General features: G+C 35.0%; 2 protein-coding genes across 12 annotated transcripts; both read right to left on the reverse strand.

The window, feature by feature from the left end:
* Window positions 1-838: 838 nt before the first annotated feature.
* LOC113698021 (uncharacterized) lies at window positions 839-8,000 on the reverse strand. Its single transcript, XM_027217687.2, has 2 exons — window positions 7,570-8,000; window positions 839-1,901 (listed from the first exon to the last, which is right to left on the reverse strand). Exon 2 carries the CDS (start codon window positions 1,830-1,832, stop codon window positions 1,236-1,238), a length of 597 nt encoding a protein of 198 aa, XP_027073488.1. The 5' UTR covers window positions 1,833-1,901; window positions 7,570-8,000; the 3' UTR covers window positions 839-1,235.
* Window positions 8,001-9,763: 1,763 nt separating this feature from the next.
* LOC113699304 (ASI1-immunoprecipitated protein 1-like) lies at window positions 9,764-13,318 on the reverse strand. 11 transcript variants are annotated; one of them, XM_027219573.2, is made up of 5 exons: window positions 13,161-13,313; window positions 12,342-12,463; window positions 11,689-11,781; window positions 10,243-10,699; window positions 9,764-10,082 (listed from the first exon to the last, which is right to left on the reverse strand). In XM_027219573.2, the coding sequence occupies exons 4-5, from the start codon at window positions 10,684-10,686 to the stop codon at window positions 9,927-9,929; spliced, it is 600 nt and encodes a 199-aa protein (XP_027075374.1). In that variant the 5' UTR covers window positions 10,687-10,699; window positions 11,689-11,781; window positions 12,342-12,463; window positions 13,161-13,313; the 3' UTR covers window positions 9,764-9,926. The 11 variants fall into 11 exon arrangements, with proteins under 11 accessions (XP_027075374.1, XP_027075372.1, XP_027075373.1 ...); XM_027219571.2 differs by having other exon boundaries at window positions 11,689-11,883; XM_027219572.2 differs by having other exon boundaries at window positions 12,342-12,466.
* Window positions 13,319-17,774: the final 4,456 nt, after the last annotated feature.

The following is a 17,774-nucleotide window of genomic DNA, read 5'->3' on the forward strand; positions in this document are numbered from 1 at the left end:
ATTTGAGACTTGTCGAGCTATTAGTTGAGTCGGGGTGTATTTAAATAATATATATGTATTATAATTATAAAAATGACCGTTATGGGTATAATTTATCCTGAATTTACAATATACTCTTTTTTTATAATAAAATTTCATAATGGCAAAAAAATAATAACATAATTGTAAAAAGATCTAAAAAGAAAAAATGTCTAGAAAAAGGGAAGAAAATAAGGTTCAAAAGCTTTTTCGAGTCGAGTCAAAAAACTTGATTAAACTCGACTTGATAAGGCTTGACTAAAAGTCGAGCCTTACCGAGTCGAGTCTCGAGTTTAAAGGGAATTCTTCGAGTCGAGTCTCGAGTTACGATTTCTTGGACTCGATCGAGCTCGAGCCTGGATACATATGAGTCGAGTCGAGCTCGAGTATAGCAATACTCGAGCTCGACTTGGCTCGATTACATCCCTAGACAGAATGTTCCAATTCCTCCTCTAATCCATATTTCACTACTGTTATATATATACATATAAAAAAACCTAATGTTGTGCCGCAATGAAAAATAAAAAGAAAACGTAAAAGAAAAAGAGAAGCCTAAAGTTGGTGAATCATATTAAAATCATTTTACGCAATTCATTTGACAAATTTATTTCGCATGCATGTAGGAAAAGTAATCTAAAATAACTAAAAGGGAGAATCACAATCATGGAAAGCAAGTCGTTTGGTGGCCACAAGGCAGCCTAAGATTTTAAAACGAAAAAAAGGAAAAAAGGAAAGGAAAGGAAAGGGGGTGGACAAGAAACTGACGACGAGGTTTTTATTAGAGCAGGAGCACTTAAACTATTGCAGAGCTTTTGCATATACAGCAGGTTTTGACGAGCCTATCGCTAATATGGTAGGATTATCATGTACCTTGACACTACAAGTTAGCCGTTGAAACAGTAAAATGCAGGGAAATGAGATTACTAATCAAACCTCTCGAAAGAAATGGAGAAAGAGTGATGGGAGGCCGGAGAAATTCCAAATGAACCTATGAAAGGGATGAATGCATCTCCATTAATTCATTCTTTCAACCCAATCAATGCATACATGAACGCAAGGCCAAGGGTCAAATTAAACTCTTTACACCAGCCCTTTTGGCTTGAATATTTGGAAAGAATATGGGATTTGAAGCTAGTTGACGAGGGCATTAAAAACCAGAATTAAGTTCGTCCACCTCACCCCCCCTAATCCCCCAAAACCAAGAAAAGGACCGACTACTAGTTGGTCCTAGAGAGGGAAGGAATTCCGGTGAAAGAAACCCTACCAAAACCCAGATGACCGAACTGGTGTAACTCAAACCAAAGCTCTTCCGCTTCAAACCTTGCACTAAAATTGTCTTTTAGCACTTCATCTCCGAAGCCAGAAAATACAAATTCCGATGCCCCTTGCTCTACTGCCCTTGACTTTCTTGAAATTCCATCCGACTCCATCGTGCACTCGAGGTAATTAGTCATTTCACCAACGCATTTCTGCCTCTCATTCCTTTCTAACTTCCCGGCACCCTGACCCTGCTGCTTCTTTTTCCCAAGTTTCAGGATTCTCCTCCCAACCATCCACGGGACTTTCAAGAATGCGAAAACCAAGATGTTTACTACAGCGCAAGGGCAGCAACAAACGGCCACACAGTCGGCGATCAAGCCGGCCGTGCATGATTGGCAAGACTTTCCGGTACACTTGATCAGATCTCCGCTTTCATCCTCCATCGTCATGTGCCGGCCGTGGGGTCTCGCCGGGGCACCTTTTCTTGAGCCATCCAGGTGCAGGGTCCCACGCCGCCCATCTCTACGGGGAACTGGAGTTGGGTAGTCATTCATTTCAGGCTTCAGCTAGCTACCTCTTCCTTGATTGATTATTACGACTAATCTGATGATGCAGCAATAGTTCTGCAGAAACAAACCAAAGAGAAAAAATGTTTTTTGAAAAGAATATCAAAGCACTACCATTACACGATAACACTACTGTTGCAGTGCAGTTACTTTGGGTATTGCTAGCTATCTCATTATAAGGAAGGAGGAAAAAAATTATATAATACACCAATACTTGTACATGAAACCTACTGACATCGGAGGAGTTTGACATAGGAAAAGCTGGGGGGGGGGGGGGTTTGAAGTGTGGGGAACTTGAATCTTAATGCACCAACGGACTCCCAAAATGGGAGTATTTTCCATGCACTTATTAGTTATTACAGTCTTGTGTTTCCAAAGGAGTACAGAGGTCCATGAATTAGTGTGGGAAAAGGTGGAACCAATTTTCCAAAAGAGATGAAGTGAGAGCCAGACTCACGCTCACGTCTAGTCCGTGGACGGGACGTTGGGGTCGCCGTCTTTCGTTTGGTGGGACAAACCAGGACGGATGCTAGGCTCACCTGAGCCAGACGCTACAGCCGGGGGAGGAGGGCCTTAGATTTCATTCGTCCTAAATCATATCTTCAGACCAGGCGCGTGGTGCTGTACTCAACAGTTAACAGTGATTTACTTAAACATACCTATATTTGGCAATGTGAAAGCTTTGATATCAAAGGTGAAAAGGATAGGAGAGATCGGAACTTTGATGTTAGCTTGAACCAAAATGCTTAAAATGCTAATGAGGACGTTATATTCTGCAGTGTAATTATCACTATGTTTTCGGAATCGAACGTGAAAATTTGCCAGGCTTATAAGGGAATGCGAGATGTGACCGAGACAAAGACACCACAGGCAGTGCCCAAGTTAGTGAAACATTTTCCCAAAGTGGAATGTCGTAAACTTAGTCCTGCCTTGAAGCCTTCTGCCAATCTGTGCTATGGTTAACTCCCATCTTTCCAACCTAGGCTTTGGCAAAGCACATCACGACTGTCTCTATCACGGAATAAACCAGCCCTTTTTTTTCTTTTTTCTTTTTTCTTTTTTTTGCAGGTACGTGAAGTCTGGTTTCTGAACCACTGAGTTTTGAGTCCGTGATCATCAAAAAGGAATTAAATCTCTTTTTAAACTGTAGGTTGAGAATTCGAATCGCATGTATAGTGACAAAAAAATAAAAAAAAGTGCCAGGATAACTATTTAATCTAATCAGATCTGTATATTTACTAAAAAATGAAGTTTGATTTCTTCTTTTTCTATGCTTTATTAGACTTTAAAGGACAGGATAAGACTATAAGAGTATGAGTTGAACTTCATCACTAATGAAGGCAATGTGGATAAGTATATCCGACTGTACGAGAACAAAGATGTATAGTCATGCTCAAATCAATCAAGTTTGGAGTCAACGTTGTGAGAAACCGATCTGAAGTTGAGCCATTAATAACCTTGAAAGACCAAGAGGAAAAAGAAACCGGGACAAATTAATAACTACTGCTATTCTAACCGCGACCACAAAGAAAAAAGTGCAAGAAGTGATTTTCAAGCCGAGAAACACGTCATACGTCCGTGATCGTGCAGCAAGAAACTTGGCTGCTTATTGATAGGTTAAATGGTTCCCTTCATTTTGTGCACGGAACAAGGCGCGCTCAATTCTATAGTAGAGTATTTACCACGGTTTAGCTATGATGGTGAATTAAACTATGTTTGATAATTTAATTCAATATTTGAATTTAATGGATTTAGGTCTTATCATGTTTAGATGCTTTTGATAAGTAAAAATCGAACATTTAAATTAATTAAATGACACAAAATTTTCTAGGTAAAATTTACTTTTAAAAATAAGTGATAAACTATTAACTTATCAGTTAATATGATATACACTCAGATATATTAAATTTAATATTTAATAATTCAATAACTTAATGAATTTAGATTTAATATTTTATATTTCATATTTCAATTTTCAAACTTCGAATTTATCAAATGCATCATTACATTTTTTGTAATAGGATCCTACAATTGCCGTGTCTTAATGAAGCTTAGCCTTGGTTTTTATGAAGAATTAATATATTAAAGCCTTCAAATGCTAAAAAGGACTAAGATTAATTTTCTAGCACTTGATTCCCACGAGATCCTAATCTGGCTCCACATTGTTTGGGGGAATCCTCTCAGGGGAAGTGGACAAGAAAACGATTTCCAATGGCTTGTATTGAGATTCCTCACTGATGTGTTACGTGTACCTAGATCTAATACATTTTACTGTATTGACGGTCCGTTACTGAATGTAAGAGACAAATCCTTCTTGTTGTATTCAGCAACCCGCACGAGGGAGCGGGGTGGGGTTAGAATTCAGCACGCAGGTTAAACAAAAATTCCTATTCAAATTGACCTTTCCAACTCTTTAGGGTCCGAAACCCCCATGAAAAAAATCATGGAAAATTCCATGAGGTATTCAGCAGTGGGGACCACCATCCACCCCACCACCCAAAAAATATAGTACTCCCTCCGTCCCACTTTGATAGTCTTGTTTTCCTTTTTGGTCTGTCCCAAATTGTAGTCCACTTTCCCATTAAGAAATGAAATGATCTTTCAAATTGTCTACAATACCCTTATTAAATATTTTGTTATTAATACATTGTTATTAAATACTAACCCATTACATTGAATACATTGAGCTTTTCCAATGCACTCTTCGTTATTAGCAAGGGTATTTTAGGAAATTATTAATCTAAATTTATGTTTCCAACCAAATTAATTACACTTTCTTAATCTGTGTGAAAAAAAAATCAAAACTAAGTAAACGGGACGAGGGAGTAGTAATAATTTGGTGTTGCATTCAGATCTTCTTGCTCCTAAACTAGTATGTTTCTTCTTGCTCCTAACCTAGTATGTTTCTTTTTCATTAGTGGTAGATATTAAACTCAAAATTTAGTATTTATAATATTTTTTATTTTATTATCCAATCCAACATCTCAAATTCTAAACGAATATTTTTCTTTTTTATGAGTGATAGATATTAAACCCAAAATCTCTTATTTGCAATCTCTTTTATTTTATTATCCAATCCAACCTCCCCCATCCTAAACAAGTATTTTTCTTTTTTGTTCGTGGTAACTACTAAACTTAAAACCTCTTATTTATAATCTCTTTTATTTTATCACACAATCCAGCCTCCCTTGCCTTAAACAAGTAAACATTAAATGAGTCCAAAAATATATGTTGGAATTGACCTTGCTACTTTTAGAGGCCAAAAGCCCCGTGAAACTGTAGGAAGGTTACGAATAACCAAGATTATCAGAATATCTGTTCAAATTGACCTCGCTACTTTGAGATAATTTTGTGAAAAAAGTATTGTAACACTTTTTTTGATATGATGTATGTGAAATAAAAAAGTGATTGGAAAATGTATTAATGATGTAAGTAAATCAGTGTGTGTAAATAAAGGAAAATAATCCTCAATCCAAACACACTCAATATTGTCAATGCTATTTTCATTAGCTATCTTCGGTCTAGATGGTCTATACCCGAATCTAAAACTAAGTGGATTCGATATTCCTGTGCAAATTGACCTTAGATATCCGTCACGTCTATTCAAGATCGTAAGTTTCATCTTAATCATCAGTTATGTTGGTGTAAAAACGTGTTTAGCACTTGAAGAGAAAGAAATCGTGAAGCTGATTTATTGCCAAGTAGGACAATTAAAATTAGAGTGGCCTACCGACCAAAGACAGCAAGATAAGTGGGCGGCACGATCTGAATCAATATTTAACCAGTACTTCAAATCGAGACAAAATTAGCATATAAAAAGAGTTCATAACGACATCGTATCACTACAAAAATTCTCTTATCTCTTGAAACAACACGATTGATCATTATTGAGTTGTGCAATATGCAAATTTAAGGCTGTCTGATCTGGCAAATTAGCAGCGAATATGGTAATTTTGCCACCACTTTCACAAAATTAGCAATTAAGTGAGATATCTGTGGGTGCAAAGAGTTTTCAAGATTTATTATTAGTACAAGGCAGTAATTTTTGGGGTATGTCTGTCTGTCCATGGTTTAACTGAATTCTGAATCAGTTATGCTGCCAAGACGGAGAAATACTACTACTATTGTGGTAGGGAACCTTAAGTCCAATCTTCAGTGTACGGCAAAGGTACATGAATTCATAATTCATCATGTGACAAGATTTGAAAGAAAGAGAAACAGACAAAATCTCTCCGTCTTTCTTTCTTGGGTTAAACTTTGAATTGGCTTCAGCAATCTCAGAGGCCGTAAAGCCTGTAATTTCTAAACTCTGGCTTATGTATGTAATTTCGTGGCAGAATAGATATTGTCGTAAAACATAAGCGATAATTTCAGAAACCTCCCCTAACATTTTGCATAATATCACTCAACTCCCCTTAGGTTTTTAAAACCTTATCTACCATTTTGCATAATATTTTAACCCCCTTGGAGGAAATGCAAGAAAGATAAAACTTTTGTTTCAATACTACCCTTATAAACTATTATCTAACATAAAGCACGATGTTTAACAAAAAAAAAAAAAAAGGATATTCCCAAATATATATTTGGTCTGGATTATTTTTTTAATTCTGACTTATTTATAAAAATTTTTCTATAGGTAGGATTTATATTACGAACCACACATATGAAGAGATTATTTTATTTTCAGTACAACTTAAACTATGTCATGTATTAATACGTATTTTGTAACAAAATTTCTTGACTTCGTCATAACTGTCCATAAAATTTTTCAAAGCATTAATTACTCATCAAAATTATCTTAAGTGATTGATTTTGACTAGATTTAATTTATTCACGTCTTTTATTGTCCCCACCATGACCTTGATATAAAGAAATATGGACCGTTATCAGATAGCAATTTATTTTTTTTTCTCTAATCTACATTTTATGGTTTAAAAATTTTATTTTATTTTGGCTTTTTGGTTAAATAGCTATTAAGAGTACGGGTAATGTTGTTAATTTGTAATTTTTGATAGAAATATTTAGGCACGTCAAGCTGACAGGTGAGGTGAGTGAGATTTTAAAAATTTTAGGGAACCTAAGTGATATCATGAGAAACCTCAGGGGAGGTTTCTGAAATTATCCCAAAACATAATTACGGTCTCTGAGCATCACAGGACGTTCGGTGGGCGCCTGTTATCATTTCTAATTAGAATTCTGGTAAACATTTCTGTTTGCAGAGAGTTATTTCTTTCAAAGATAACTTTGGAAAATTAGAATGATCTGCTGGATATTTTCTTCCGTAACTCCCGGAAAATGTAGAGTAGCTTAGCTTGCTGAATATACTTAGTGCATTTCGAGTTTGAACTTTAAAGCGAGTTTCTAAGTACAGAGGCTCGAAAACACAAACAAACAACATTGAAGGTCCATATCCTGGACTCGACTCTTCAAATTTTGTTAAAATGTACGACTAATAGATATTGTTTTCGTTTTAATCCCCAAACATTCGACAAGTGCGAGGCTAAGCCGTATCGGTGACTCTGTCCACACAGTCTACGGCTGGTCGATGCCGTAAGAAAACAATATGCAGTGATTAAGCGCTTTCCTAATAAATGCAAGTTTCAGTAGTTTTAATGTGATGATCGGACTAAATCGCAGAAAATTGAATCCTAGAACATATAGCAAAACTAATTGACCTGACCAGATGAACAAAACCGCAGAATGCAGAAGATTATGTCAAACGTACCTCTAACAGCAGGTTTCCATCAGATGCATCTGTGAAAATGGACCGACTCCATTGGCGGCACTCAGCTTCTCCTTCTTCTTCTTCTTCAAGTCTGCGGCATTACATACTAGACCGGAAAAATCTATGCTCCCGACATGGTACAGAGACCACAGCCGAGCTTTTGCGAGTTGAGGTTTGATCTGATCTGAGATGTACTCGCGTAAAGGTTATAGATTCAGTATCCTGTTTATATGTCCCAGTTTTTCCTCTTTTGTGTGTGTGTGTGTGTGTGTGTGTGCACAAATTGCTCTTATTTTCTCTCTGATGCGTCCTCTTTGCACATATATTTAAGTTAGTGTGAATCTTGACTATAGCCATGCATTTTTGTAAGATCAAAAATTAAGCCTTTTCTTGTTTAATAGTCCATCCGTATGGAGAGAGAGAGAGTTGTACCGGGCATGTACTAATAGTATAATTGACACAACAAGCGGAGAACTGTAACGCAGCCAAGGAGGAAGAGAAACTGAAAAAGAGGAAGACAGGAAGGTAAGAAAGGGTATGGTATTTTATTCATGTTTCCCGATGTCAGCGAATAAAGGAGAGTGCCTCTTTTTTCTTTTTTCTTTTTTCTTTTTTTTATTTAAAATAAGCAGTAGTGTACTACTACTGCTACTTAGCTGCAAAACTGCAACTGCATGACTCCCCTCGCATGAATGATGAATGTCCTAATCAATTCATTGTCGAAACAGGTGATTAACTATCCTTCTTTCACTCTCTTTTTTTTTTTTTTTTTGTCAAAAATCAATTTTCTTTCACTCTTACTATAGACTATTCCATCATGATGTAAACTAAACTTCAATTCACGAATGCTCTGAGATCGCACTGTGCTTGCTTCCTTTCCTTTTTTAAATTCTTGAGTGAAGTGATCATAGTCCTTTAGGGAGACTGATGGCAAGTGAAAGAAAATTTTCATTTATTGCCGTAAAACAGAAAAACAAGAAAATCATTGCACTTTTCTGAACGAAAATAGGTTGTCATATGAATTTATATGAAGTTTAAATTGCGATTAAGCGAGGAAAAATTGCTTCAATCATTCCTCACATACTGGCAAAGTAAAATTTTCGTGTCTCAGAATCAAAATGAGAGACTTTAGACTTTAGTTCCTCACGAATAAAAGATGCTCGCTCACTTTTGGTCTCGAATTACTTTTTTGAAAAGCAAATTTGTACTGGATTAAGCCATGAACTCATCACGTGATTCTTTTATTTGTTAGGAACTAAAATCATTTTGTTTGATTCTAAAGGAAGAAAATTTCATAATCGTAATACGCGAGGACAATTGTCCCATTAAGTGATGGTAAAAGTTCGACCAGCGTGAGGTCATAGACGTATAGTTTCAGTGACGATTGATATGGCCATTAGTTGTTAGTCTCTTAAACTTGTACTATTAAACACTAGGAGTTGATTTCCTCCACTTTATCTCACTGTTGTTAGCTCCAAAACATGTTTCAATTCAACCTTGTTTATCCCATTAGTAAAGTGTGTTGGAGTTGGAGACGCTGCTGCACCTGTCTTGTAACAGCTTTGCTGCCGTTCATGAGTGTTGCGACCAATTTTTGTGCCAAGGACAATCACTGCTCAATCTTACGGTGCAGGCAGGCATCAATTGATGTTGTAGCTAAGTTTTCAAATTGCCTATGGCATGGTCCTAGGGAACATTGGTGTATGTTGACCTGTTAGCATCGTTGTTTACCTTTTTAATCTATTATCACAATGTTAAAGCAATCGATTCAGAAATAGTACATGTTTGTCCCAGAAATTTATGGGCCATTTCAAACGTCCTCCGCATTCACCCCAAAAGCGCCCACGCTAACAGAAGCGAAATGAAAGAAAACACGAATGTTATCAAAAACTGATCATAACGGGTCCCGAGGAGTTGTCCATGCACTGTCTTTTACTCTGCTGTTTTTTGATCTTTCAATCCTCCTCGATACCTTCGGCTTGTAAACTTCCATCAAGGAGAAGGGAATGTCACGGGGTTTAATTTGCTAGGGGTAGTTTAGTTGCGTCCTGGGGTGATGATACCGTTTGAGATTCGACCATTTTGAAAAATAGGTTTGTAACAGCAGTTACGAACCACAATCTTCTTCTGCTCCAATCTACCAAATCTCGTAACAAGCAAGAATTTACCAAATATAGCAAGGAAAAGCAGATCCTTCAACAATAAGCACAAGCCTGCAACTAATCTAAGCTCTTTTAAGATTGCAGTGAATGCCAAATCACCTCCAGCGATAAAACTTATATACAAAACGAAGCGCAAACGGCATATACAGCTACTACAAATGTTCACATGCTAAATCACATTGAAGAGGAACTCTTTCAAGCATCTGAAAGAGGTATCCTGTATCGATCTGCTAATTTCTTGGCAGTATTGTCAGATAGGACACCATCTATCAACTCATATTTCTTATAGTGCGCTTTCAAGTTCTCCAGCTGCTGGTTTGCAAGGTTTTCCTCCTCCTTGAGTTGATGCTGCTTCAAGGAAATGCCAAAAAAGAAAAAAAAAAGTATTATTCAATTGGACTAATGGAACAAAGTGGGCTTAAAATTGAACTATAATACGTGTCAGCTCAATGTAGTACAAGGATAAGAACATTTATCAAAAAAGCAATAACATAAGAATCTTAATTCTTACATTGAGCAGGAATTCGGTTTCAGAAGCATGCTTTCTGGTCAAAACCTTAATCTTCCTGGCAACCTCAAAATCAGGATCTTCAGGGTCCAGCCACTTGTAAGTGATCTTCCTGCCAGGTTTCTTTGGGCGACTGTCAAACATTTCTACTTCTGCAGCACGTGCTCTGACAGGTCTTGGCATCCCAAGGACCATAAAGGGAGAATCAGCCATCTCAGCAATGATCGCAGAGGCCTGCTTCAGAGTTTCCATCTCCACCAAAGCAGCTCGTGGGAGGCTCTGTGGATTGATATAGTTGGGAATGAATTGGACATTTATGGCATTGACAAATTGATCCAAAGCGGCTTTCAGAACATTCTCTGTCACCTGAGGTGACAGGTTATCCATATAGACTGTTCTTCTCACCCTTTCTTCAAATGCCGCATATTCTTCAGCTGAAGCTGCCATCAGTAATCTTCTCCTATTAAAACAGTGTTAAAAACAAGTCAGACTATGCTTAAGGCATATAATAGTGGAATCTGACAACAGGAAAAAACAAAAACCATCATCCACACACCAAATGCACATGGCATCATCTATTATCTATTGATCTAATTCAATATTATTATCTTGCAGTAACATCAGCCCCTGCAGCTAAACTAGAATAACAACATCAACAGCCAATAACTTTACATTCCATGAAGCTAACTAGAAAAAGGATTGATTATTTACTTCCACAACACTCACTATGCTAAACTAGAATAACAACATCAACAGCCAATAACTTTACATTCCATGAAGCTAACTAGAAAAAGGTTTGATTATTTACATCCACAACACTCACTATCTTTTTTTTTAAGAGTTGTTCCACTATGGTGGGTTCCCTTGAAACATTAAAAGTTAATACTCTTCCACAAAAGTGGTTACCTATCTAATTTTTCTTCCAGCAAATTGAAATATGAAAATAGTAATAAGAAACAATATTGCATAAGAACCAATAAAGTTATCAATGCCATACATGCTCATTGACAAGCAGCAATCTGAACAGCCAAAACTATTGTCATCAAATGATGGATGTTATCATGGGCTTCACTTAACCTTTGGCATCTTAACTAAGTGAAATCCCTTCAACCAGCTTAGTCTTCTATTATCAGAGCAATTTTGTCATTTGGCAACAGAAGTAATGTCTCCAATAAAACCGTAAAAAATTGACACTAGTTCTTACTGATTAAGAAGCAGGTTGAAACAATATATATGAATCTCCTTCTGACATTATCTGGAAAAATCTTATTCAGCAAAAAGCAAAAAAGAATAACTTATGCTTTATGCTTGGTATAAATTTCTATTCACAGAAAGTCAAAAGGAAAAGAACAGAAGTACATTTCCTGTAAATTCTAATATTAAAAATCTGTATTAGGCAGGTAGCTATGTAGCTTCAAAAGAAAAAGGAAAGAAACGAGGATAATTTACCTAGTCAAGCACTAGTTCCCAAGTGAAGGAGAATTCATTTCTGAACACCACAGGGTATGATCGAATCAACATTTCTTTTGAGTTCCTGTGCAGCTGAAATCATCTCCATATTGATTATATTCACAAGCATTGAACCTTACAATCCAGAACCTGACTACTTCCTTTTTTTTTTGGGAGGGTCGGGGGAGGGTGTTCCTTTTCAATCATTTCAAAAAATATCAGCTAAACACCAGGAAACATGCAGAAAGCAAAAAAGTGCACAAGCAAAGTCTCCAGCAGAAAATTATTCTATTGAATGCTTTGCAGTCAGTTCTAATCTAGCTATAGAATTGTATTTATTACAAGACTCTAATTCTGTCAAGCATCATTCACTCCTTGTCAAGTTCCACAAAAAATACAAGAACCTGACTTTACGTACTTGACACTAACTGGACATGAATGTAGACTTTTGCTTCTTATCTTAACAATCGTCTTGAATCTATCAACAGAGTCCATGCCTAACTTGAATACAGTAAGAAATTAGCATTTTGAATTGTTGAAAGAATACACACACACACACAAAGACACATAAACGGTGTATACTCATTAATTAACTAAAGTAGAAGAACATTAAGGACAGCATAATCTTCACATTCAATATAGTAGCAAATTACCAGCTCATTCAGCAGCAAATGTTCAAGTAAAACAGCTCGAGCTCAACTTCATTTGTTTGAGCACTTCAAAGTTCAGCTTGAGCTCATAAGCCATAAACTTGACTCGACTTTGCTTTATTACACTGCTGTTCTTAATGAAACACCTGTTAGCACGTTGTGATATAAAAGACACTATAAATTCACAAGGAGCTTCTCCTTGTAATGTCAAACAAGAGAATAGAAGCAACTCATAAGCTCACACTAATTGTTAAAGTCATGGCATTGCAATTTTTATAGGTTTTCAAGTCGACCACCTTAAAAGGCAGCTCCCACCAGTAAATGGTTAATTTTAAGATATCTAAAGTATTAAACCACTCAGGAAATGCAAGACCAACGAACCAACATTAGAAGCAAGGATAGTCTCTCAACTATTCATTTGAGTCTAATACTGGCTGAAAATCATTGTAAACACATAGAATAAATGTAACAGATATAATCATTAGAACTGTAATCAAATCAGAAGGAATACTTTGGATTACACAAAAATAATCTAATCCTATCCATGGTTGAAAGACTCGTCGGAGCCGGAGTTTGTCACAGGAACTTGGCTGGCCGTTCGGGGGAACGACACCGTACAAATCGGAGACTCCATAATCAGCAGTGACTCCGAAAAAAAAAACCCGATCTTAAAAACCTTTATGCTTTAATAACATTAATGACATCAAAATGACGATCCCCCCGAGAACATCACGAAAAGAATTGATGACTAAAATGCATTGGACAAAATCAATTTGAAATAAACAAACCAAAAACAAGAATAAGAAGCTAATTTTCACATACCTATTTCAAAAAGCCTTTAAACGAACAGCGAAGAGGAGGATTGTGTTGGAATGACGAGACGGAAGGTGGCCGCAGGGTTCGAGTGCGGTGCGAACTGGGATTAGGGCAGTGGGCTTGTTGTGTAAAGAAGGTTGTTAAAAAGGCTTTTTGCTGGGTTTCCGGATAGGTGGGCTTAGTACTGATTTTTTTTTTTTTTTTTTTTGGATCGTTTTAAAGTGCCCTTTTTTAAAAAATCTTCTATTTTACTTACCAAATACCCTGTTAAATTGCATATTATTATAGTTAATGATTTTATAATGTTGTAAAGACAATCTCTTTTTTTTTTTTCCCTCTTGCAAGGAGGGTGGGATTTGAATCCTGGACCATTAGGCCAAGCTCACCTCAAAGTTGTAAAGACTATCATTTTAAAGAATAAAACATAACAGTGCTTTACTAAACTAGGATCAATGAACTAAAAACAAGATATAAACTCTATTAATAAGAATTATTTCATTCTTTTTTATCAAATTCATGAGAAATGAAAATATTTGTTTGATAAGATTGCATTATATTCTATGCTATGTTTGGCGTACGTATACTTTTATTTTCTTATTTTGCTATGATTTGAAAATCTATAATTTAATCCCGTGCAGTTATATTCAAAGTGAAACCTTCATATTTTCTGTTAAATTTAACAGTCAAACTAGAATAGTCAAACTTTCCAATAAAATGATCGTTAATTACAAAAAAATGACCTTCGATTTAAGGGTAACATAATATTCTAAATAAATTTTGAGAGCAAAATATACTTTTACATAATTTTGAGTTGAAAATGAATTTTAGAAATATAAATATATATATGCTTTGTCTTCAATGCTATAATAAACATTTTATATTTATTTTACCTCTTAAGCATTGAAGATGAGGCAAACATAAGTTTTTTTCCCCTATAATTTCATTTTTTAACTCATAATTTTCTAAAAATATAGTTTGCCCTCAATTTTTTTTTTAGAATATTATGTTAACCTTAGATCAAGGCGTGATTTTGTAATATTCTAATGATTTTATTTAAAAAGTTTGGCTATTTAAATTTGACCATTAGATATGATGAAAAATCTAACTGTGTCTTACTTCGATTATAATCACAATAGGTTAAATTATAGGTTTTCAAATCACTGAAACATGAAATGTATACCCACCAAATCACACAAGTAGGGTGGACATGGTGAATAGGCATTAACATGATCTAGAACGTTCGTAATAACGCCGACATATGGCACACCGTGATTGTCAACCATGTTTTCCGTTGATCACAAGGTATTCGGGCGAGATAGGCATAGATCGTTCTGGTAGGAAGGAATGGAAGGACCTAATACCTATCAATCGCTATTAATCTAGTGGACCGATGGTAACTGCTCTAATTAATACTATGAAATGTACAATTATTGTTCTGGAGTTGCGGAATATTATTGTTCGTGTCCAGTAAGTTTATCAAAAGGCAACTTTGATGATTAATTAGTTGAACCACTGATTAAATATATATACGTGCATTGTACGGGTGTTTTGTGCCTATGATTAAAGAGGATTTTACGGTAATTCAAGCGAATATAAAAAATTTCATGTACATTGAGTAACAATATGGAGTAACAAAATATCTAATGTATATTGGGAGATGGAGAAGGAAATTATGCATGCTATCTTGCTCGGTTCATATATTTTGAAACAAACACTTGTATATGAGTTTTTTTATTAACAAAACTAAATGAACTTCCAATAAGTACACAAATAATTCGAAGGATGACAATAAATAAAGTGATTATCCACTTATAGATGCATCTACACAACATTCTTGTTGATGAAAGTAGCCAATGTTTTTAGTAACGACAAAGCAATCTTTCTCTTGGAAAAAAACAAACTGAAGATATGATCTTTCCCTGCAACCTCTATATCTCCACCCTACTCACTATTTTCTAAAGTCTCTTTATAAAGCCACCCCCTATCTTTCATGAATATCTTTTTCAACAACATAAATGATAAATCAGCACCCTTTGCAGCAAAGGTTTGGTTCTATCATAGGGATTCAATAATGGATCATCAACCCCCGTAGATTTTAGGTGAATATAATGCCAGATGCCCTCAACATAGGCCTTCACCTGTAATTTCTTTAGCTCTCTCCCCAAAAAATAAGGACAATTGAGAAAAATCGCATCAAGATCGAAGCTGTCCAGTATCTCTAGCCAAACCCTTGATGCCATGCTGTGTGCTAAGTTGCCACAGGCGTTGTTCCCAACAAAAAATATTCTATCAAAGTTAGTATAATCCCTAAACAATACCTCAGGACCCTTGCCATTCGAATGAGAGGCAACCCATTTGACTGCAATATAAGAATCTTCATAAGTAGTAGGCAGAAGGTGTTTAAGGGCGAACCGATAGTTAATTGAAATTGTTACAACATCAACTTCTGCATCTACTGCATTAAAGTGCGTATGATATGTAGAAGAGAAGTCAGATTTTATCAAAAAACCTCCGCCATGTAAGTAGACCAGAAGAGAAAGTTTTGTATCTCCAAACTTATTCCAACAAAATCACATCATTTAAATTGTACAAAACAATCAATTTTGTGGGAAAACAGTAATATCAACATTAAATTAGGCTAACAGAGTATCCAATTTAGGAATAAAAGCATTTAGCTGATAATAAAGATTACGATTTTACAAAACAAATCATACTATTTTTTAAAAAAATGAATAAAAGCTCACCTCAAGTCGAACCTCCAAGAATAGTTTCACCAGAGAACCATATTGAAATCCAAAATACAATTACAATACGAATAACTATTTAGCGGAAGATGAAAGGAATATAACGGAAGAATGTGAAGGGGCAGACATTTGAAGAATTGAAGTTGAAACTAATGCTCAGTCATAAATTCCTTAATAAATCACGTTGTCCTTACTTTAATTGAGATGAAAATGACGTTTGAAGTTCTTCAAGTTATAATAGTAAAGCAACAGTAATAATTGATACAAACCAAAATGAATGTCTCTCCAAAAACATTTAAAGTAATTACTCCAATAAAGAAGCTATTATGGGTTGTACCCGTTGTAGAAAAAATGACCAAATAATCTCACATCCCAAAATACCCAAACCCTTGAACAAATCATCATTGCATCTTTTAAAATATAAGGATATTTCGGTAAACACAATAATACACATGCTATCTTAAGTAGTATTCAACTCTATAACTACATTCAAAACAATCTCACAATCCCAAAATACCTCTACTCTTGTAGTTGAAATTCAAAACCATTTTTGACCCAAACTCATTTTTATATAGTATAAGGATACTAATATCAATAAACCGATAAGTAGCTGGAGAAGGAGTTCATCGTTGCACTACCCTGAAACTTGCCTCAATGTGCTTTGCTCAATCCATCCCACTTGACAAACTTTTCTCCAAAAGAAAAAATATGTACTAAATAAGAAGGACACTCAGCTAACGAAGTGTAAGAATATAATAAAGAAATACTTTTTAACTTTGTTTTTTTTGGAGTGGGATAAGCATGCAGTATGTTACTCAAAAAAGTCAGTAGACATGTATAATGGCTTTCATTCACTTGATTGATTACTTGAGAAAATACAAGAGAAAATCGTCCAAAACGTCCTTCACATTTTGTAAAATGATTTTTTTTCGTCCTTCATTTTTAAAAGTACAATTTTATATTCCTTGCATATTCACACCGGTCAAATTTAGTTCCTAACTAGGTTTCCGATCATTTTTTGGCCGGAATCCATCACATGCAAGGCACGTGATCATTTTTGAAAGGTAAATTTGTCAAATTATATTTTATATAATCTGATCTATAGTCCTCCACATTTTATAAAACAAAATTTTTCATCTCTTACATTTTATAAAATGATTTTTTCATCCGTCACTTTTCACAAAATGAATTTCTCCATCCCTTACATTTCAAACAATGAATATTTCCATCTCTCACTAATTATGTATGTGAGAAAAATCCTAAAAAAAAAAGTGTGTGAATATATTTTGTTTAAACACATGTATATGTCTATTTGATTTTACTTAATTTTACTTAATAATACAAATAGCATAAATATATTTATGTGTCTATTTAATTTCACTTAACAATATGAATACCATATATTATATGTGATCATTTGATTTTATCTGGTATTAGCTAGTAAATAATCTTGTATTCATTGTCAAATTGGTCAATAAAGTTTTTTTCCGTCAAAATATAATAAGAATATGCAAATTAAGATTCTATTGATAAATATTAGTAATAATCATACAAAAAAAGAAGATAACCTACAAGTTGGGCCCAATTACATACATGTGTTTATGCTATTATTATTAAACAAAATCAAATAGACATATACATGTATTTAAAAAAATGTATTCATACACATAATTAGTGAGAAATGAAAAATTCATTTTTTGAAATGTGAGGGATAGCGAAATTAGTTTTGTGAAATGTGAGGGATGACAAAAATCATTTTATAAAATATAAGGGACGAAAAAATTTATTTTATAAAATATGGAGGACTATAGATCAGATTATGTAAAATATAATTTGACAAATTTATCCTTAAAAATTGATCACGTGCCTTGCACAT

The sequence above is a fragment of the Coffea arabica genome, chromosome 7c, assembly GCF_036785885.1.
Source record: "Coffea arabica cultivar ET-39 chromosome 7c, Coffea Arabica ET-39 HiFi, whole genome shotgun sequence".
In the NCBI taxonomy this organism is placed as follows: domain Eukaryota; kingdom Viridiplantae; phylum Streptophyta; class Magnoliopsida; order Gentianales; family Rubiaceae; genus Coffea; species Coffea arabica.

Excerpts from the sequence above, each read along its gene's own strand:
- LOC113699304 (XM_027219564.2), bottom strand. Across the intron at positions 10,083-10,242 it reads AAACCGAATTCCTGCTCAAT|CAGCATCAACTCAAGGAGGA; the intron begins GTAAGAATTAAG and ends ATTTCCTTGAAG.
- LOC113698021 (XM_027217687.2), bottom strand. The coding sequence starts at position 1,832 with ATGAATGACTACCCAACTCCAGTTCCCCGTAGAGATGGGCGGCGTGGG.